The sequence below is a fragment of the Lynx canadensis genome, chromosome B4 (assembly GCF_007474595.2).
Source record: "Lynx canadensis isolate LIC74 chromosome B4, mLynCan4.pri.v2, whole genome shotgun sequence".
Taxonomy (NCBI): domain Eukaryota; kingdom Metazoa; phylum Chordata; class Mammalia; order Carnivora; family Felidae; genus Lynx; species Lynx canadensis.
This window is the reverse complement of record NC_044309.1, coordinates 25,846,186-25,869,654: the sequence shown is the minus strand read 5'-3', so window position 1 is coordinate 25,869,654 and position 23,469 is coordinate 25,846,186. Positions and strand designations below refer to the sequence as shown.

Genomic DNA, 23,469 nt, shown 5'->3' with positions numbered 1-23,469 from the left:
CTTCTATTTACAGGATTTCTCTTGCTGCTTTCTTCCTAAGTAATGTTCGCGTACCCGTTGGGCTGTCCATTACTTAGCGTTAATGCACTGAATGTAGGATGATGAGAGTTAAGATTTAGGTTGCTGCTCTGCTATGAAAGCCAAGAGGCAGGTAACCTCTTCATTTGGCTTGGCCTAACTACATGTTAGTTTAATTTTAAGTATATTGGAATAAATGAAGATCAATCCTATCATGCTATTGACTACAATAAAACAAATACAGTACTTTACCTGTAATAGCCGACTAACTATTCCAGACTAGGGGGCCCTATAACTGGTTACATGTAGTGTAAATGTAACTCATTCTTCTAAATTCATAAGAGTTTTAGAAGTAATTTTCATTTTGCTATGGCTTTCTCTCCTGGATGAGTCTTCTAAGAATCAAGGTACAGTTGACCCTTGAACACTGGTGGGGGTGGAGTGAGGCATCAGTCCCTCCCCAACACTCCCCTCTCCCCCACACAGTTCAAAATACATGTGTAACTTTTGACTTTCTAAAAACTACTAATAGCCAGCTGTTGAGCAGGAGCCTTACTGGTCTCACGTAAACAGTCGATTAGCACGTGTTTTGTATGTTACATGTATTCTATGCTGTATTCTTACAATAAAATATGCTAGAGAAAAGATGTTGTTGAGAAGGTCAGAAGGGAAAAGATACTTAGGGGAGCGTGCTGTAAAAAAAATGCACGAATAAGTGGACCTGTGCCCTTCAAACCGGTCACCTGTGTGTCATACTCACTCTGATAGGGGAGGACACGCTGCGTAGGCCACGGACTGCTAACACAGAGCTAATTACAATTTGGAATCTATTTAAAGCTTGGCGCTAGCTTTTAAAAACGGGAGCTCTGTACAGGTGTATGGCCTCGCCCGCTATTACCTTGCCCTGACTTTACAGACTTCTAGGTGATTGCATAAAATGTTATTAACAAACTGCAACATTATAATGACTCTGATTGTTTGCATATATAAAACAGAGCTTGCCAAATGTTTTAATAAGTTACTTGTAGTGGAGGGAGAGTGTAAGAAAGAGAACGGTTCTGTCGGGGTTGTATTAGAGTATTTTATACTTTAGCATAGGTAGTCTTGGAAATAAAACCTATTTTAAATGAGAAAAATCAAGGCCTGTTATGAATGGCACTGAATAGTGCTGATTACTTTACCTTTGACAAAGTGGAAAATTTAAAGCTTGGTGTATCCCATTTTATTAATATAATAAAATTTTATAGTGTTGCTCTGGGCGTCGATATATGTCCTTTAGTGTTTATTAGTCCTTGGTTGTAGTTAAATGTCTTGGTCCTATGCCTGGCCATACTGTGCAGAATACAGGTATCAAAACTAGGAAAAATAACAAATAAATACATGTTTTTCTCTCTCTCAAGTCTTTTTCTGTAGGATTTCTAAATATTTGGGTTACTTATACGGTCTAATATGATTGAACACAGAGAACATCTTTTTTATCATTTAACATAGGTTTATAGCTTCCCCAGACTTGTTCTAATAATGAAGCTATGAGGGATATGACAAGAATGGTGATATTAAATTTCTCTAGACTAACAGTAAATTTTTCCATCCTGATGTCAGGAATGCAGAGCATCTGGAATCTGCAAGAAGAGTGAATTGTTCACTGCGGGAACACTTTCATCAAATTCTGAGCCATTTATTCTCTTAGGAACTACTGTCTTGTACAGAATATTATATTTTTACAGAAGCAGTTTTCTGGACCTGGAAAAATTTCTCCACTTTACACTTCGCTATTTTTGTATGCTTTCACCATTTAGAGATGTTCTTGCTTTGAGAATTAATGTCACATTTTAGTATTAAATTCATTGTCTTTGGTTTACTAGCAATAATTTATATTTGTCCAAATACAGTGGAAAAGCAATAGAAAATAAGTTGTCCTCAACAAAGATTTCTTAATAGTTCCTATAGATGGATCTGTGATCCATACTTTGCCAACTTTTTCCTTGAATATTCAGAACAGCTACAATATGTATCTTAGTATCTTTTCCCTTGATTATGGCATAAATGAATTTCTACAGAAGTGCTGTGGAGGTGGAGGAAAGGAACGTGTGACATTCTCTGTTAGTTTTGGTTAACACGTTTCCCAGGTTAGGAGTTGAGATTCTAATTAGCCCTGGATCATGCTGGGTATTTAAAGTAAGAAGTACAAGTTGGTATAAATTTTCTATTCTTGTTTTTTTTGTTTGTTTTTTTGATTCCAGCCTTTTTATTTTTCTTACCAAAAACCTTACCTCTACTTAGTAAATTTTTATTCTGAGTTCTAGTCTTCTGTGTCCTGATATGTATCTGTAGCTAGCTATCTATCTCTATCTATCTATCTATCTATCTATCTATCTATCTATCTATCAATCTATCATGTGTATCTATATCTTATCCAGTTGCTTGTGTTTGGATATAGTATTGCCGATGCTGGGTTTGACTATATGGCAGGAGATCTCATTGCCTAAGAGATGGGCCAGATTTTTTGATTTCACCATTTCATTTTTGTGCCTACTAGTTAGTGTCTTCGTGTTCTGTGGATACCTAATATATGTTTATAATTCAGTAGTTTGCTTAAACTGGGATATTCTTCTTTTCCTCAGTTTAGTAGAATTTAGTCAATCCTGTACACATTTGCCTCCCCTCATGTTCTCTGATCAGCTCAAGCTAAACATGGAACTGTGACGTTGGGGACCTTCCTTCCATGCATGGTTTGGTTATTCAAGTGCACGGGGACGTGCTCTTCCGAGTGTATGAACTGTCTTAGTGTCATGTTGACCTTTTATTTGGCAGATTCATTCCTCTACTGCTAAATATTCTGCCCTGCCCCCAACCACGCCCCTCCCCCCTCCTCACCTCCTCCCCCCCCTTCCCAGCATCTCTTCCTTGTCTCAGGTGAGCCATTGCCCTGTCTGCAGGCAGACGGGGGGGGGGGGGGGGGGGGGGGGGGGTCTCCTCACTGATCTGAAGTGAATAGTCCAAAGTGGCAAGGATGATTTGTCTGCTCCTCACTTCGGGAAGGCCCTCCAGTCACTTTAAACTACATTAAGCATTGTTATTTTCATTTAGGCTTCAAGTCTCCATAAGCAGATGTGAATCCTCAGTATAAGTCAGTAAAATCATAGTTCACATCCTTTATCCGCCTAATTCTCCTCAGGTTTTCTGAACCACAAACACTTGGTTAAGCTGGAGGCTTTTTATTCTTTGCTTCGCCCTTGGATTGGTTTTGATGTAGTCCAGATGGCGTGTCTGTACTTGGTAGCTTTCTTGATGAGAAGATACTTCTCTATCGTTTGCCAAATGTGACAACTCTGCTAATTTTCCTCTTTTGCAAAGCATTGTGACTTTATTCTTGTCTGTATAGGAAATAAATAGGTTTCCTGGCTCCTTTTTTATCCATTACTTCTTATTCCCGTCTTCCATCCATCTTAAAGATTCAGAAAGTAATTTTTATAATAAAGGTGAATTTTGTGAAGTGGGTCTGTACCAAATGGTAAGCCTTTATGTGACTTTCTGGTGTAAGTTTCTGACTGATGCAGTTTGTCGTCTGAGAATTCGTATTTTTGTGTGAGGGACCTCCTTGTGAATTTTCAAATCTCAGAATCTTTTGTCTTCCTCTATAACTGTATCACTTTGAAATGGAAGATAAAAGTTTGTCTACGATTTTCAATCCCTCAAATTGTAAATAGAAAGCAAGCAAGAGTTCTTGACATTTTTCTCATGAATATGTTAATTGTATCAAGAGCTCTTGTAAGAACTGCAGGGAGACAGGGAGACCGGATGTTAAAAGGTTTAAAAGCAAGATCTGTTTTAAAAAAAACAACCGGTCAACCTCTTGAGATGAATTACGCCGCTGGCTGGTTTGCCACCATCTCTGGATGTAGCCAGAGTTCCCCAAGGTTTAGTTCTGCCAAAACGACGAGGGGATGACAGTACTTACAAGGACAAATTGATCTTGTAGCTGATGAACCATCTTATAATGTCACTTCAAAAGTTGGGGGGCCAGAGATCCAGAATGATTAAATCATCTGAGTGGAGGTTTGTTGTCAGCTCTGAGTAACTCTGTTTCCATAAGGCAATGCCAGCATGGTATAACTGATCACCCCCACTGTGTTTCTTTATTACGTCCAATGCTGGCAGCCTGGAGGGGAGTGAGAAGCCTGTGCAATCATCTCAGTGAAGGGATTAATATTATTTTTCTGTTGCCACTTGAAGCATTTTGCAAGATTAGTGCACAAGTATTTCAGCATGTTTCGTGTTCATGACAAATGATTTCTTCCCGGGAGCCTCACTCAGGATTTTGAAATAGGACCGTGCACTTGCACAAAGGTTACATAAGGCAATATTGTCAGAAGTCTGTCAATGCATATGTAATATTGATATCATCATAATTACAGCGACTGAGGTTTTTTTTTTACAAGTGTTTGTCAAATAGGTTTATCTTGAACATCAGATGATATGAGGTACCTTGAACTTAAGCTGCTTGAGAACAGAGAGCCTTTTGTTATGTTCCTTTACTAGGGAAATGTTCTAGACTGACTCAGGTCTAGGACGTGTGATCACTTTTCCTTTCTTTCTAGTTCACTCTTTACCCAAAACATGGGGCTCTTTGACTGTTTTTTGTTTTTGTTTTTGTTTTTTGTTTTTTGTTTTTTTGCCAATTGTGGAAAGCCTTTCTCCCCTTAATGTATTCCAGCAGGATAAACTTAAATTTTGTAATCTGTCTCTTTAATGCTTGGGCATATTCCTGTGTTTTAGCATTTAATTTGGAATTTATTTTATTTTATTAAAATTTTTTTTTGTTTTACTTATTTTTAAAAGAGGGAGAGAGAGAATGGGCGGAGGGGCAGAGAGAGGAAGGAGACACAGACTCCAAAGCAGGCTCCAGGCTCTGAGCTGTCAGCACAGAGCTCAATGCAGGGCTCCAACCCATGAATTGTGAGATCATGACCTGAGCTGAAGTTGGACGCTCAACTGACTGAGCCACCCAGGCGCCCTTGGAATTTATTTTTATTTTAAAAATGCTCACATAGATTGTATAGCTAAGTGAGGTGTCATTCTAAGCTTTATGAAAAAGCCATTCAATCCTCCTTACAATGCTGTAAGTTTAGCGCTGCTGTGTCTGTGTTGCAGATCAAGACATGGCTGCACAGAGCTGTTAATTACCAGTTGTGCGGTTGACATTAGTAGTGATGTCGTTTGGCTCCAGAGTCTCAGCATCCTACCACAGGGCCTTTGTAAGCGTGGTTCTTTTCTACGAGATTTTTCTTCTCTCCTCATTAATGTCTGTGCTTCCCTCAATGCAGCCCACTTGTCTCCACTGGGGAAACTTCCCCTGAGGTCATTCACATCCCTCGATTACACTTTCACGGCGCCACCATCACTCCCTTATTAAAGCGCCTTTCCCAGTTACAGTTTTACCTTTATTTTCCCTGTAGTTTCCTACACTACACCCAGGGGACGAATTTGCTTGCTCTTTTCCTTCCCATCACCTTTGTAGCCCCTGTCCTTACCAGTGCCTGGCACGCAGTGAGCACCTGGTATTTGTAGACTGAGGTCAGAAAGGAGCAGGTGGCATTTTGAAACGCACAGGGTCTCCGGACTTTGCCCGCTTCCTACACACGCTCCTCGAAATATCGTCAAGGGTGTTCTGTTAAACCTTTCATGAAACTTTGAGCTAAGTATGTTACCATGCTTGTTCTGTCTTTCAGATCATCTCCGGGGTCCTGACGGAGGGGAATAAGGCAGCAGTAGCTGTCACCAGGAAGTTAATTATTGAGTGAACTGGTGCAGGATTGCGTGGATGCAGTTCTGCTTCCTGGGGATAGCAAGTAGCAGTCCTCTGTGGCTGGAACGGAATTTCAGGGGAAATTGTGAGCCCTATGGCTGGAGAGAGGGTTCTATCAGATCATTACCCAGAAGCAAAAATTTTAAAATGATAAAAGTAATATCAATTTTGTAAAAACTCAAGCAGTGCAGAAATGTATACAGCAAAAACGAGAGTAATTGTTTCCTGTTCTGGTTTTTCTGTGTAGATTAGACGCTGAGAGCCCCTGGAGACTGGTCCTGAGGATGGCCCTCTGGGCTATCTAAAAGTATAATGAGTGAGTGAATAAATGAGTGAATCACTGGATCAAAGGGAATGCAAGCTTTAAATTTTCATATTGTCAATAATGTGTACCAATTTATGACTTCCCTGCTTTATTCATTTTCCCATTCTCCCAGATGTCTCTTTAGCCTTTTTTTTTTTTTTTTTCAGAAGCAAGCACTTTCTTCCCTATCCTCACTCTCAGCAGGTGACCATGTTTCATGGTTTACTGAATACGGCAGCGATCATAAGGGAATTGCCACATGTTCCCTGTACCACATTTCCAGAGTATTCTGCCTTCCTCCTTGGGACTGTCGGTGAACCAGCCGTACTTGTATCTAATGCCATCCCTCCGCTTGTACACCAGACCCCAATCCTCCCCATCTGCTGTGGCAGATCCTGCCGTCTCTTACATTATAAAATTTCTTTGTCGGGGCGCCTGGGTGGCGCAGTCGGTTAAGCATCCGACTTCAGCCAGGTCACGATCTCGCGGTCCGTGAGTTCGAGCCCCGCATCGGGCTCTGGGCCGATGGCTCAGAGCCTGGAGCCTGTTTCCGATTCTGTGTCTCCCTCTCTCTCTGCCCCTCCCCCGTTCATGCTCTGTCTCTCCCTGTCCCAAAAATAAATAAACGTTGAAAAAAAAAAAAATTAAAATTTCTTTGTCGTGGATCGGTGCCATTACCACACAAATATGCCGGGCTTTTTTCTTTTCCATCTTAAAAACATCTTCACTCCCCATTCCCTTACAAATACCAGTTCTGTTTGGTAAGAGGTTGTAAGGCTGATCTATATTTACAGTTGTCATTTGCAACATGTCTCTGTTTTTAGTCCCTTTCATCCAGGCTTCTTCATTCTTCATGATGCCAGAATTCATAAGCTGCATGTTGCCAAATACAATGGTTGATCCTCAGTCCTTATTCTGCCTTACTCAGTCACCTTCTTGGTGCAAATAATTTTTAGCAGTTTCTCTGCAGACCTCTCTCTTTTTTTTTTTTTTTTTTTGGTGGGTGAAAATTTTGTTTATTATAAAGTCTGGCGTTGTCATTTTTGGTTTTTAAGTTCTTTGTGTGCTAAGAAAAGCATTTAACTCCAACATGACAAATATGTTCTATGAAATCTTCCTCTAGTTTTCATTTGATATATTTGATCCCTCTGTAATTGGGGTGTCAGGCCCTTAACTTTTATAGATAGCTCTTGAAGGTTTTTGAGTAGGAGATTTAAATATTGGGCTCATTATCGAGACATAGACAGAGTTGAGGCTGAGTCCTGAATATGCCCCTTTCTAGGCTAAATGCATTTCCTCCTGTAAAATGAAGGTGGTAACAGAACCTACTTATGAAGAGCATCAGGTGAGGTAACGTGCAAACCACGTGCCCACCTTAGCTCTGTAAGTATTAGGTATGATCACTACTAGGAATTGCATCTGGTAGTAATTATTACTATTATTTTAGGAAGCTTTATTCGTTGGTGATGGGAAGGATAGATTAAGGAGGGGAGAGAAAATAGAAATAGGCATAATTTTTAATAACTAGTTTGTTTAGGCAAGGCGAAACTGTAGAGGCTTCGACTATGATGGCGGGAACCTTTCTTTACGGTTAAAATGACTATTCAAATCCACTGATTTGGGTAATCTTATGAAGTAATGAAATCTTAATCCCAGATGAGGACTCCTCATAATTATCTTTTGATTAGTGTGTGTGTGTGTGTGTGTGTGTGTGTGTGTATGTGCACGCACGCGTATTTTTTATTTAGAGAGAGCGTGCGAGTGGGGAAGAGGGGCAGAGAGAGGGAGTGAGAATCCCAAGCAGTCTCCATGCTTAGTGTAGACGCTATGCAGGGCTCAATCCCACGAGCCTGGGATCATGACCTGGGCTGAAATCCAAAGTCAAGTGCTCACCCAATGGAGCCAGCCAGATGCTCCTCTTCTGATTAATATATCATAAATTTGGATGAATTGTTTACTCAAGGTGGTTACATTTCCTTACTGTTTAGGTCAGTGCTGTCTACGTTCCCAGACCTTGATCCAATCGCCTGCCTGTTATGTGATGTATATTTTACTATGAAGATTATAAGATTAGTAGAGAATTAGGACTTGAGCTTTACAACACTACTTCTATATATAAAAAGAAAAAATCGCAAGACAACCTGAAGTTGCTAAAGCATCGCAGTATTTCAGTCTGTACGTAAAATGCTACCACTGCCCCTCTGTCACTCGTGTTGCTCAGGGCTCAAAAAGCCTCGAGAACATACTCTGACCAGACGGTGTTGGTGAGGGGGAGTAAGCTTTTCGGTTTTTATCTTTAAGGAAGATGACCTATGTTCATCCTTCAGCGTAGTAAAGCTACAGAGAAGCCAGCTGTAGCACATCTAACTTCAAGTGAGTTAGTGAAGTTAAATCAAGATCATGGTCTTTATATGCAGTGGCTTAATGAACTTGGCTTGCAGAGTGGCAGTTTAGTCTGTATTCAGAACATTCCCGTTAGTATATTATTTTTCATGATTTCAGACAGCCAGCATCTGCCATCTAGCATTGGGGAAGGGGGGAGTAGGCTTCAGTGACCAAACTAAAATCTGAAAATGTCTTTGCCTCTCTCTGCAGTTAGCTCCTCTTGCCATAAACGCCTTCCTTAGCTCCTAAGATCTTGCTCTCTTTGTGCTTTGTATTGTTTTCCCAGATTTAGTTTTGTTGTTGTTGTTGTTTTTTTAATTGTTGGAAAATGGCACTCTGTCTCTGCCCTCTGCCCTCTTTTATAAACACTAGGCCTTTTTGAGGACATTGAAGTTAAGAGACTGCCCTCTGGATAGGCATGAGTGTTCTTCATTTGTCACCTTTGAACTTAGAACTTTGACTGAACTGACATCCTCTAACTGAGCTGTTGGGTCGAGGCTTAGCCTACTGCTAAAATCTAAAATAGGCAATACTGTTTCCCTTTGAAAATCCTTATTTGTAAAATCTTTACCTTTACTAACCACTGATTAAATACTTTTCATGTGTTCCCACCGCCAAACAACAGAAAGTCACAGAAGGATAAAAGGAGGGGCACCTGGGTGGCTCAGGCGGTTGAGCGTCCGACTTCGGCTCAGGGCATGATCTCGTGGTCTGTGAGTTCAAGCCCCGTGTCGGGTTCTGTGCTGACAGCTCGGAGCCTGGAGCCTGCTTCAGAATCCGTGACTCCCTCTCCCTCTGCCCATTCCCTCACTCATGCTCTGTCTCTCTCAAAAAATAAGCGTTAAAAAAAAATTAAAAAAATTTTTTCATGTATCCCCACTGCCAAACAACAGAAAGTCACAGAAGAATAAAAGCAGAAAGACAGCATTCTTCTTTCTGCAAAGAGGAGAACTGCCCCACCCTTGATGCGTGCACGCACGCGCTTGCATCTACACGTGGAAGACTGGGCAAGGTATCGTCGTATTGCCTCTCAGCCCTAAATCCATACTTCGGTGCCTGCCCTGTGAAAGTTAAGTCGGGCCCTTTAAGTATCCTTCCTTGCGGCTGGCATCAGGGGAGGGCACGAGTGGCACACTGCAGGAGGAAGAGGTGTCTCTTCCTTGCTCTGGTGTTTTGCACGTCTTCCTGTTCCTCCCATGGGACTGGCAGCAGCCCACGTGGGCAGCATCCAACGGTGCTTACCCCCTTTGGTTCTGGTGGCACCCTGGTGGACGGCTTCCTCTTGAGTCTCAGCGACACCCCTTCAGAGGAGTTCCTGGTGGGTCACTCGGGCACCCAGAGGTCACCTTACGGGTCTTGACCAGCTAGCGCCAAGGGGGCATTGTCTGTTTGCCAGTCCTTTCCCCAGCTGTCTGCCCACCTGCAGGGATTATTTCGGCTTTCCGGTCCTGGCTGTGGTTTCCTGTCACCCAGGCTCCACCCACCTGTACTGTGGCGAAGCATTTCCTGCTTGACGGTCCCAGCCGTGGTTTTCGGTCCACCTGCACACCTGCAGGGGAGTTTGCTGCTGGTCCAGTGACAGTGGACGAGCTCGGACCCAGGGAGACCCAGCCACCGGGGGGGTGCTAGTCCCAGCACCTCCGGCCAGCTCTGAATCCTCGTCTTGGGGAAAGCGCTCCTCTTTCAGTGGTGTTTCCTCCTGGGTCTTCTCCTTCATCCCCAGGTATTCTTGAGGTTTTGCTTTACCACTTTATACGTCATCCTCTGTTACATATTTATATTAGACTCTCCCCGTTCAAATGACCGCACGGCTCTCGTCTCCGGATTGGACCATGACTGAGGCAAACGTACAGGGCAGAAATGTGAGTTTGAGTACTTCCTAGTGTTTTCTTCAGAATTTTGGTGCATTTAAAAGTCTACCCCTTTGCATGGTTATTGCTGACTTTCAGCTTGGGTATTATCCACCCTGGCAACGCACCCTTCCGGGCCCAATTTTCTTCCTTCAGACCGTAGCTCACATCCTGCCAGCTCTAGCATAGCCTTCTGTGACCTTTATCGATCGTTCTCTCCTTTAAATCACTGTGATTATTGTACATGTTAATCACATGACCCTTGTCATATTTTAGTTTTTCCGTTGTTGCCTTTTGTCTCAGTATATAAAATACACTAATACAAAAATACTGCTTTTTTTCCCCCCCTGCTGGAGTATTTTTGTGAGATAGTTTATTCACATGCATCTTTGACATTGTCTTGTACCATATATACCCAAATATAAGGTAGGGTTTTTTTCCCCCCACTATTAAAATTCTCTCTCAGAAAAGAGAGAGCTGCCTTACATTCAAGCCCTGACAAAGTTTCTTTTACTGACTGACACAAAAAATGTATTGATTGGAGAAGCCACAATTATTCTCATATAACCTAAATTCCCATTTTTTTTGGAGTCATTGAGACATCACTTGACAGAATTGTTGTTCTTGTTTTAAAGAGACAGGATAGTTTCAAGGTTTAATTTTTTTTTTTTTTTTTTTTTTGGAGAGAGAGAGGGAGACAGAGTGTGAGCGGGGGAGGGGCAGAGAGCGAAGGAAACAGAATCCAAAGCAGGCTGCAGGCTATGAGCTGTCAGCACAGAGCCCGACACAGGGCTCGAACTCACGAGTTGTGAGACCATGACGTGAGCTGAAGTCGGACGCTTAACCGACAGTCACCCAGGCGCCCTGAGACAAGGTAGTTTAAACTAGGCTTCGTTATTATTTCTTGGAGAGGGGTTAAAAACCTCACACCTGCAAATGTTAAAGATACTTAGAGAATAGGTTAGTGGTTTTGTTGTGGAGATCAAAAACCTAAAGCTACAGGACAGGTGGAAAAGCAACAGCTTTACCCAGATCCTTAGTGATGACATCTCCCACACGTTCAAAAAAGTGTTGTGTCTCAAGTAACTAGAAGCGAAAATGATCTTCAACTCTACAAGTGGCACTGATGATGAGGAAGTCATTGTGAAGGAATTAAACAAAATGGTTGTATGAAATATGCAAGCGGGGCAAGACCCAAATATCTAAATTACCATATTTGTACTTAATAGGTAATTCAAAATGTGTGTTCCTAATCAAATTATAATTTAAATATTTTAAGCAGGGCATGGGCATCTTATCAACATCCCCGACAAGTAATTCGGTGTTTGAAGATTGTATCAGCAGCCTGAACGTCTGTTTATTTTACTTAGAAGAAAATACGTTTTGAATCTTGGACAAATAGAGGAGATCATTATATTTAGGGTCGCCTTTTGTTGGGGAGTAGATAACAGGTGTTGTTTGTTATCGGAGCTGTAAGATCTCTGGGGTAGAGGTGGTGGCATAGTCTGGACCTACCTGTCCTCAGGAACCAATATAGTGCTCCGAATGTGAGAATTCATAAATACTGATTCTCAGGAACACGGACTTTTTTTTTTTTTTTTTAATTTTTTTTTTCCAACGTTTTTATTTATTTTTGGGACAGAGAGAGACAGAGCATGAACGGGGGAGGGGCAGAGAGAGAGGGAGACACAGAATCGGAAACAGGCTCCAGGCTCTGAGCCATCAGCCCAGAGCCTGACGCGGGGCTCGAACTCACGGACCGCGAGATCGTGACCTGGCTGAAGTCGGACGCTTAACCGACTGCGCCACCCAGGCGCCCCGGAACACGGACTTTAAAGATGTAACTCGGGTGGTGGTCTTTGCTGAAGCCTTCCCTGATGTCTCCTTGCTCCTTGCCTCACCATGCAGTCTAACCCCTCTCTGTACTTTATAACAGATCTGTGTGTGCCTGTCCTTTCCACTGTACAGTCCTGAGGATGGGGATCGTGTCTGATTTATCTTAGACCTTTAGAGCCACGAACAGTGCTTGGTTCATAGGTACCATAACGGTGGCCTGGAATGAAGCCCTCGTGGGCTGGAATGACTACATGGGAGGTAGTCCCTGCTTTTGCCCAGGGACCATGTACATTTAGGTAAGGTTGTTCAAGGTATCTCTTGTTATTTGAACTCTCATTACTTGCTCTCTGAATCTCAAGGACCAAAAACATTTGGATTTCATAGTGTTCTTCACTATTGGAACTCGAGGAGCTAAAATATAAAAAAGCACGCGTGAGAGCACAGACCTGGTTTTTGCCATGGACGGCAGTGGTTTCTGGGGCCCCTGTGATGCATATGAGAGGAAATGATTGTCCGTGTTACCTGCGTTGAGGCCACTTGCCCCACCTTCCTAGCTCTTCTCACCCTCTTTCATTTCTGGTGGGCACTGTCTTGTCTCTCTTGGCTTCGGTCCATGGCTACCAGTTGTGGGAGCTGAAGAGTAGTGACTGCTGTCATCTCTGGAGACCCAACTAGGTGGCGTATAAATTAGGATTGCATGAAGCTAGGAAAACCCAGATAACTCAGGTTTATGAGCTACTGCTAACAGAGAAATTATTTTAATTTAAACATAATATGGTTTATTCCCACAAAAAGGTAAGCAGTACTGGGTAAAGCTAACACTTTCCATATGTAAAAGACTGGGGTGGTTTTATTTCTGAGTCTGGCATTGTGTCCAGGGAAACGTATACCTACATTTTCTGTTGTTTTGACTTTGAACCATTGCAATGGTACGTGCGTGTGTGTGTGTATTTAAATCAAATGCGTATTTTGCGCCAGCCACAGGGCTCAGTGCTGCCATGTGCACGGTTCCCTTCAACTCTTATAACAGTTGTATTTATGATAATATCTTCTTTTGTTTCAACTTCATTTTGAGGTAATTGTGTATGCACGTGTTGTAAGAAATAATACAGATCCTACGTACCCTTGACCTTGCTTCCTCCAGTGGTAACCTCTTGCATAACTATAGTAATCACAGTGGGCAAGTTGTCACTGATAGAATCCATTAACCTTCAGACTTCACCTGTATCACATGCACTTATTTGTGTACGTGTGCATGTTTGTGTGTTTTTTTTTTTCTGTTTATTACATGTGCAGATGACTGTCTCTTTTTCAACATGTGAGGGAAACAAGGCTTAGGTAAGTTATGTGAAATAATGAAGTATAGACCTGGGGTTTGAATCTAGGTCTGTTTGACCCAGAGTTTTGCTTTTTCCATAATAGTAATGACGACTAACAGTAATAATCAATAACAACAATGGCCGAAGCTCCCTGAGTTACATACGGAACAGGTTGAGTATTTACCATGTGCCAGAGACTGTTCTAATATATTACCTCATTTAACCTCCCCCAACAACTGTACTTCATAAATTATATTCCATTTCAATTAGTACCATTAGTTAAACTAACCGTATTACCAAGGAGTGAGGAACTAGTTTTACTGCCTCTGAAATCAATAATAAAATAGTGAAATTCTACCTTCTCTTTACATAATTTTAAATTCGAACCTCTGACTTTAACCACAGATCTTGGCAATTGTCATTACTTTGTGGGTATGTATGTATCTGTGTAAAGTGAGACCTATATTATACACTGAATTAGGTTGAGACACCTTAAAAATGTTTCTCCTAAATTATGAATAGGAGCTAGTTCAGGCAAGATGCCAGGTTTTTAAGGGAATAAACATAAACCATCAAGAATACTTAAGAATGTACTTGGGGTAAGTTTGTTTTTTTGTTTTTTGTTTTTGTTTTTTTTTTCCTGGGATATCCTAGATCTTTTTGGCCACATACAGCTCCAGGAATGTTTGAGTTTAATCTCTCAAGTTACAGATCTGACATTCCAAGTGAAAACTCATACATTTGGTTGTGAATTATCATTGATTATCAGAATACTATAATGCTCTTGGAAGATAATAGGTATACTAATCAGCAGTCCATAGTTTACGATTCTTTGCTAGTTAAATATCTTGTAAAGCTGTCCCTCTGATGAACAACAGCACTTATTCAGAGCAGGAATAACAACAGTCCCGTGTGTTGTAGATCCCAGGAGGTCTTGGTGTTTTTGTAGACAGCAGACAGAAATAAAAGGAAGTTTGTCCTTTTTACCTCATGTAATCCCACTGGAAAGTGAAGCATGTGCTATGAGTTGATACTGACTTCTGCCAGGTCACCTCCCTGAAGAGTCCTGGGCAGGCACTGTCGCAACATTTCTTGGACAGGCGTCTGACGGCCCCTGAAGGAGATGGATGGTTTATGCAGTACGCTACTGTGGAACACTGTGCTACTGTCTACCCCAAGGAAGCTTCTAGTGAGCAGTGCCTCCAGTGACCTCCGTCTTTGACCTTAACTCTTTCAGGGGGTATCCCATACGCTCAGATTAGAGTCAGATTTCAACTGAGTTCTGTGTAGCTTGTCGTCGTCGTTTTAAATGGGCAACGACATCAAGGCAACACCAAGTGTGGTTTAATCCGTCTCACTTTTTAGAACTTGATTTTGGAAGTTAGATAATGCAAATGTTTTTGAAGCTATATGTTATTAGGAACTATTTGGAAACCACAAAACCTTTTTAATGGACCACTCTATCAATTTTCTGCTCTTCTAAGGAAGTTTTTCCTATTCATGACTCATTTCACTCTTTGGCTAACATTGAGGGAAATGTAATAACGATTAAGGAAAGGAATGTATGCGTTTTCTTCTTCTTCTTCTTCTTCTTCTTTTTTTTTTTTTTCTTGAACGTTTGTAGACATTTTCTGTCCCGGGTTATGTAAACTTGGACGGCTGTAGAATGTTGACAATTCAAAGGTAAAAATTCGCCTGTTGATACACACTTGCGTGGAATTTAAAAATCCAAAAGATTCGTTGGCTTCTTTGGAGAAGTGTTTTGCTTGATGGCCCAGAATACAGATCCAGTAAAAACGACATGTTCCAGCTGTCATTTACACACACCTTAAAGCGAAATTAATGAGATCACTCTAAGATTACGCTTTGTGTTTTATTTTCGTTTTATAGGTCTGTATGAGCTGTTGGCTGCCTTGCCAGCCCAGCTGCAGCCACATGTGGATAGCCAGGAAGACCTGACCTTCCTCTGGGACATGTTTGGTGAAAAAAGCCTGCATTCACTGGTAAAGGTAAACCATGCTGATGTCAGATTCTCTTTGCGGAAAAACATATGGAAAAATATGTTGAGCGCCATCTAGTAAACCAGAGATCAAATTGTTGCTGTCTGAAAACAAAACAGCCTTGTTCCATTTCCCTGACGGGCGTGGAAGTTGTTAAACATCCCACCAAAAATATATAGATGATTTCACTTAATGGTGGTGATCTCGCTGTGCATACTAATGCAGCAAACATGTGCTTGCCCTGTTTAGAAAAAGAATATGAAATAGTAGCAGGAAGGTTTAGACTCTTTATGGTCGACAGTCATGAGCTGGAGTTTAACTCGAATAAATAAGTGTTCACAGCAAAAATTAGAAGGAATATATTTTCTGAGGTTAAGGATGGCAGTGGTTCAGTAGCCACATTAATTTAAAATAATTTCCTTTAACAAAGTCAACTGAAATTCGAGCAAGCTGTTTCTTTTTTGGTGCAACGCCATTGAAATGGTATTTTGTGTATAAATATCCTGATGCTAAATGCGAGTAAAAACAGTTTCTGGAGACGGTTTTGGTGAAGCATCAGGCCATGGAAATTGATCAGCCACCAGAAATGAGATCTTGCCACACAGCAACCCTGGGAGTGATCAGAGCTCTTAAAATAGTAAAATGAGAACAAGAAGCTTACTGGAAAATATGCCACTTTTGCTTCTGGAAATATGAATTGCATTTTCTTTCATTTAACTCAAGCTGAAAAAAATTGTGAGTCCCGCTTGAGTCTGTAGGAGATGGACCCCTCTGATGCCTTAGCTCCAGCTGGACCGACACTGAATTCAGCTAAATTTGTTATGGTTGCTGGTCGTGATAGAAGGCTTTTACTGATGCATAGTGTTTGAAAATGAACCACTTCTGAAGTGCTGTTGCTTCACAGGATAGAATAATTCTTAATACATTTTGTCTAATCTGCTGAAATTCGCATGCCTCAAGAGGTGGCAATTCTCAAGAAATGAAAATGTTGAGAAGTGGCATCTTCTTAGCAATACATGTAAAGACTAGCGTGCTTTGTTCATTTAGTTTTCATATAATCGCCAAGGTATCTTTATCTTTGTGTTCTGAAAAATTTGGGGGAGTTCAGTTACTCTGTTGGGGTGTGTCAGAAGTGCTCTTGAGATTATAATTGAATGACGTTTATGATTTCCAGAGGCAATCATGAAAATATTCCTGTGTGGAATGTTTGGAAGTTAGATACCTATGGATTTGTTCAAATTGATTTGATCTAGGTGGAATAAAACGGATTTCAAATGACTTCATCACCCCCTTAATCATTAAATAGACCTGCCCAAAACAATGCATGCATTTGTGATGTGGCTGCTATCTCAGTTTCCTTACCTATCTAAAATGGAAATTGTGGTATCTGTTGACAAGACCGTTTGCGAGTTTCAGATAAAAGAGTGAAGCGCTTAGTTCTCTGAATAGTTACATCGGTTTGGCAAGTATAAGCAGGCATTAAGTATTAAAAAAATTAATATCATAGTATGTAAAGGACCAAAAAGTAATGACAGAGATGGGTATGATTTCTATTAAAAGAACACTAATGTTTAAAAAAAAAAATCTTAGTTATTGGGGCGCCTGGGTGGCTCAGTCGGTTAAACATCCAACTCTTGATGTCAACTTAGGTCATGATCTCATGGTTTGTGGGTTTGAGCCCCACATCAGACTCTGTGCTGACAGTGTGGAGCCTGCTTGGGATTCTCTGTCTCTCCCCCCCTCTTTCTTTGCCCCTCCCCCGCTTTCTCTCTCTCTCTCTCTCTCTCAAAATAAATAAATAAACTTAAAAAAAATCTTAGTTACACTAGCTTTTGAGTTTCAGGCCTAGATGGTTTTTCAAAGTAAATGCGAATAACAAGTGGTTAGGGAGCATACAGTTATTGATGTCTGATTTTATTAAAAACAGCGAATGGAATTTAATTCCAGGTTGACGTGGCCAATATTTAAATAGCACAGTAACATGTGTACTATTGCAAATGTCTTTCAGTAATTACTATAAAATGTATTTTTAAAGTAAGGTTTACAGTGTCCCCCCCCCCAGTCCATTCTCTGTTTCTAACTGGTTACCCCCCTTCCCAGCTTCTGTCACATGCACACCTCGAGTGTGTCCTTTGACTGACCCATTCTCTTCATTTTCAAGTATGTAAAGTCTAAAATGCCTCCAGGAGGCAGGCTCATGGGATCACACTTTAAACACTGGAACAGTCTGCTTAACTGTATTCCAAGTGCCTCTATTGGAGGATAGAAGCCTCCAGCTTTTGTCCATAAATCTTGGTAGAGCAAAAGGAATCGGACAAGATGTGTTTCAGAGTGAATCAAAATGTGCTTTGATGTTAGGCTCTTTTGCCTGAAGTTGTAGCTGCCGGGATGTGATTGAAAGCTAGGTATAGGCAAAACTGGATTTTATTCCAGCACAGAGTTTTCATAGCGGTCACCCTATTTTATGCTTACAAAAAAAAAAAAAAAAAATGGTTGTTACAACATCGTACGGTTTTAAATACGCGTAGCTTTCTGGTCTAACGTGAAATATGCTTAAGAAGAGGCAGTTTGGCGTTAACAGCCTGTGACAGGTATGGCATGCCACCTTAGTTAGGGTCACGAGCGGTGCTCTGGCAGGGATACTGTAGTTACGAGCTTGTCACCGGAAAGGAAGTGTTATGATCCTAGAGAGTGTTAGCCGCAGCTATTTTTTAAAAAGAAAAACTCCTAAATTGAGGAGGTGGATAATCAGGACTGTGAGCATGAGATTTTAGAAGTGTCTGAAGAAAGGTGGTCCTGATAGAAGATGTGGGAAATATCCTAGAGAAGCCGTGGCTCTATGACAAGGATAGCAGTGTTCACATGACACAGTGAATGTGGTAGACCACCAGTAAGCAGAGAGCCACGGTTTTGAGAGAGAGAGACAGCCGAGGAGAGGCAGAGGATACGAGAGAATCCCAGGTAGGCTCCACGATCAGCACGGAGTCCGGCGTGGGGCTCAGTCTCACGACCGTGAGATCATGACCCGAGCCGAAATCAAGAGTCAGACGCATAACCGACTGAGCCACCCCTGCACCCTGAGAGCCACATTTTTGACCCATCATGTACAAATAGAACCGTGCAGCATACAGTTTGTGTCCCTATCTCATTTCTAAATTTATCTTCTACCGCTGTGGTTTTTTCCTGTTGAGATTTCTTTACATTTTATTTTACTTGTTTGTGATGTATGTGTTTTTGTAATCTGGTTTAAGTTTATTTTTTATTTTATTTTAGAAAGAGAGCACAAGCAGGGGGAGGGGGAGAGGGGAAAGAGAGAGAGAGAGAGACGCTCAAACAGGCTCCACAGTCAGCTTGGAGCCCAACACTGGGGTCGATCCCACAACCCTGGGCTCATGACCTGAGCTGAAATCCAGAGTCCGGTGCTCAACCAACTGAGCCACCCAAGCGTCCCTAAGTTTAATTTAGAACAAGATACGGCATAAAGACTTGCTTAAATGTTTATTTTAAACAAGGTTGTTACTTCTGTTTCCTCAAGAAATTTTTGTTTGTATTTCACAATTGTGTTCGGTTTCCAGGAAAAGAATATCACAGTTTTTGTTAAATAGTTGCGGATGTTTTCGCTACCCTTTTAAATAGTTGCATATACGTGTACGAGCAGGAGAAAAAAGGTAGCAGCTTTTTTTGGGATTCCAAATTGTTTCAACAAAACACATGTTGATTATTTTTAAGAAAGTTTTTTGTTTTTGTTTTTTGAGTGAGAGCGAGAGCAAGGGAGGGGGCAGAGGGAGAGAGGGAGAGAGAATTTTAAACAGTCTCCACTCTGTCAGTGCAGAGTCTAACACGGGGTTCCATCTCACAACCATGACATCATGACCTGAGCTGAAATCAAGTCAGATGCTCAACCGATCGATCCACCGAGGCGCCCCAAGAAAGTTTTTTAATGTGGGTTAATTACTGTATTTCTGTGATTTCGGTCTTAAAGAGTAATGGTATAACACTCAACCACACCCTTACAACATTTAGTTACATAATTTTAACTTTTGATGTTTTCATCATCCTGTCTTTGTTGAGTTCTTACTCTTGCCACACTCTGTATGAGCCAATAGGGCTACCATTTTCTGTTGGACAGTCCCTAGCTTGCAGTCTCCAGTCTCCCAGAGGGGTTATAGACGAGGGGATGGGCAGTTACAGTGTTCTGTGGTTAAGTCACGTGAGAGAGAGTGAGCAAGCAGGGGAGGGGCTGAAAGACAGGGAGACAGAACCCCAAGCAGGCTCTGCGCTGTCAGCAAAGAGCCCGATGTGGGGCTCGAACTCACGGAACTGTGAGATCTTGACCTGAGCCAAAATCAAGAGTCAGATGCTTAACCAACTGAGGCACCCAGGCATCCCATTTTATGTGTAGAGCTTTTTTTGGTGCCTAACTCAACACTGGATCCAGAGGCTCATGGAGCATTTGATATTTTAAGGTGAAACTTGAATGTTGACTAGGCATTGCTCAAGTAAGAATTTATGGGGGGTTGGCAGGGTTAGGCAGAAGGAATAATCTACACAAACACCTGCAGGCAAGATGGAGCCTTGTGCCTTTAGGATGGAGACTGACAGGTTCTCTGGGCTGGTACATGGAGTAAGGAAGGGTGTGGGGAGCAATGCAAAGTGTGGCGAGGAAGGTAAGCCAAGACCCATTCTTGAATGACTTTGACTTTATCCCAACGCAGTAGGACCCAGTGCATAGAGAGGTTTAAATCAGGGGAATGAAGCTATCATTTTTTTTTTTTTTTTTAAGAAGTAAATTAGTGTGCTATGGAAATGGGAAGGGATGTGAGAGAGGGGAGGTGATTTTAGTGTGGAGAAAGGGAGGCTGATATTCAGCCTGTCCTCACCAGCAAGCCTGCCCTTTGTTAACATACGGAAACTTCTTCCCCTTCCTTGGTAAACAACTGCTGACCTCTGCCCCCGGACACCCCCACACCCCTAATCCAACCACCAGCTTGTTTATGCCAGGCCATCAGGGGTTAGGAGAGGGCTCCAGGAGATCTGTATAAGCCCTAAGTTACCAATTCTTAACGTATTTTGAATCTCTCCTCAGAAGAAAGGTGATTTTAGTTATATGTTCATTTGATATTTGGGGGATAACCAAAGAGAACTGGCTACTGTATAGTTGGACCCCTAGATCTTGAATTGAGGATAATGATGTTCTAGGTTGGAGATAATAGATTTGGGAGTAGGGTTGCCACATGAAATCCAAGGCCTCCATCTTAATTTGAACTCAAAATGAACAGTATTTTTTTTTCTTTTTTTTTTAGTCTAAGTATGAACCATGCTGTATTTATATTTGTGAAATCTGGCAACTGTTTGGGAGCCATTGATATTTAGATGGTAACACTTTTTATAACAGCGTTTTTGAGATCTAGTTTACAGTATATCATAGAATTTACCCATTTAAAGTATATGCACAATGGTTTTAAGGGTATTCACAAAATTGTTCAGCCATCACCGCAGTCAGTTTTAGAATATTTTCATCACCTCCCCAAACCCCCTATCTCAGGTAACTGACATTCCCTAATCCCTGTGTCCTCCTACCCTTCCCCACCCCAGCCCTAAGCAACCACTAATCTACTCTCTGTCTCTATATTTACCCATTCTGGATAATTCATGTAAGTGGAGTATAGAACATGTGGATTTGTTTGTGATTGGCTTCTGTTACTTAGCTTAATCCACATGATAACATGTACAATACTTCATACCTTTTTATGGCCCAATAGTACTCCATGGTATGACTATACTAGTTTTGTTTATCCTTTTATACAGTGTTAGACATTTGGCTTGTTTCCACCTATTGCCTATCATGAATAATCCTGCTAAGAATATACATATACGGGGGCACCTAGGTAGCTCAGTCCGTTAAGCGTCCAACCTTGGCTCAGGTCACGATCTCACGGTTCATGAGTTCAAGCCCCGCGTCGGGCTCTGTGAGCCTGGAGCCTGCTTCGGATTCTGCGTCTCCATCTCTCTCTCTCTGCCTCTCCCCCGCTCATGCTATGTCTGTCTCAAAAATAAATAAACGTTAAACATTTTTTAAAAAGAATGTGCATATATACGTTTATATGTGGACATGGTTTCATGTCTGGGGGGTACCTACTTAGGAGTGGAATTGCTGGGTTAAATGGCAGTTCTGCGTTTAATATTTTGAAGAACTGCCACAGTGTTTCCCAAGGTGGCCCCACCATTTCATTCCCACCAGGAGTGTGTGAGGCTTCTGATTTCTGTGTCCTTGTCAACGCTTGTTTTTACCTGACCTTTTTCTTCTAACTTTCCTAGAAGGTGTGACGTGATACCTCCTTGTTGTGGTTTGCGTTTCCCTGGTGAATGACGATGTTAAACATCTTTTCATGTGTTTGTTGGCTATTTGTGTATCTTCTTTGCAGAAATGTCTGTTTCTGGATTCTTTGCCCATTTTTTGCTCATTGGATTCCTTTGAAAAAATAGACTTTACTTTTTAGAACAGTCTTAGGTTTACAGAAGTGTCTCTTCAGATGTTTTGCCCATTTTTTAACTGAGCTGTGTTTTTCCCTGGAGTTTTATCAGTTTGTGTGTTTTTTGGGTTTTTTTTTTTTTTTTTGGCTTTTTTGGATATGAGTCTTTTATCAGATATGTGTTTTGCAAATATTTTTTTTCCAATCTGTGGCTTGTCTTTTCATTCTCTTAATGGTGTCTTTCACAGAGCAGAAGTTTTTACTTTTAATAATGCCAGTTTAACAATTTTTCTTTTATAAATTGGGCTTTTGGAGTTGCATCTGAAAACTCATTGCCATGCTCACGGTCAGCTAGATTTTCTCCTCTGTTATCTTGTAGGAGTTTTACAGTTTTGTATTTACATTTAGTTCTGTGATCTACCTTGAGTTAATTTCTGTGAAAGGTGTAACTTCTGTGTCTAGCTTCAAATTTTTGCTTGTGATTATCCAGTTGTTTTCAGCATCAGTGTTTGAAAAGACTGGCCTTTCTTCCCTGGATTGTCTTTGCTCCTCTGTCAAAGACCAGTTGATTGTAATTGTGTGGGTTTTATTTTAGGCTCTGTTATGTTCTGTTGATCTACTTATCTATTCTTTTACCAGTATGACTCTGTCTTCATTCCTGTGGCTGTGTAGTGAGTCTTGAAGTTGGTTGGTGTGAGTCTTCCGACTTTGTTCCTCTCAGTATTATGTCAGCTATTCTGGGTCTTTTGCCTATTCATATAAACCTGAGAATCAGTTTGCCATATGTGCAAAATAACTTGCTAGGATTGTGTTGAATATGTAAAACAAGTCGAGAAGAATTGACATCATAAAACTATTGTGGATTCTTGTCTGTAAACATGGAATTTCTGTTTATTGAGATCATCTTTGATTTCTTTCATCAGAGTTTTTGTACTTATTTAGATTCTGTCCATATTTTGTTAGATTATACCTAAGTTTTTGTTTTGGGGGCTAATGTAAATGATATTTCGGTTTTAATTCCCAAATTCCAGTTGTTCATTGATAGTTGTGTAAACCAGTTCAAGGCTGTCTTGGACAGATCTGTCTTGACAGCTGTCTGTGATCTGAAGCCTTCTGGAACACAGCTCCCTCCCATATTCTTTCTTTTTGCCTAGTCACACCCTTAAGTACACCCTTGGTGCATAGTGTCATAATGTCCTTCATCTGCTCTGGAGATAAGATAATGATTCTCAAACATTTTCTCCCGGGTGGTCCCCCAGCACTTCCCAGTTTCTTAGTGGAGGTGTGGTTGTGGAGACCTACTCATGTTACAGCCACCCAAGACACGCTTCTGCCCATAAGTCCTCTTAATAAACCCATCTCTCATCAAGCTGGGCTTGTCAGCCTTTTTGGTCTTATAGCATCTTTGGCCTGTGGAGATTGTTTTGCATATAACTCTCTTTCACAGAACACAGGTACATAGAAATATAACTGAT

At 41.3% G+C, this 23,469-nt stretch overlaps 1 protein-coding gene across 5 annotated transcripts in view; it reads left to right on the top strand.

Annotated features, from left to right (window-relative positions):
• MPP7 (membrane palmitoylated protein 7) overlaps nt 1-23,469 on the top strand; it is a 294,359-nt gene that overhangs the window by 99,986 nt on the left and 170,904 nt on the right. For 4 of the 5 annotated variants that reach the window (XM_032593849.1, XM_030321167.2, XM_032593848.1 and 1 more), the window contains exon 3: nt 15,412-15,530. In XM_032593849.1, coding sequence (XP_032449740.1) covers nt 15,412-15,530 — 119 coding nt within the window. Of the gene's footprint in view, nt 1-15,121; nt 15,205-15,411; nt 15,531-23,469 lie in introns of those variants that run through there. The other variant, XM_032593850.1, reaches the window with a different exon arrangement.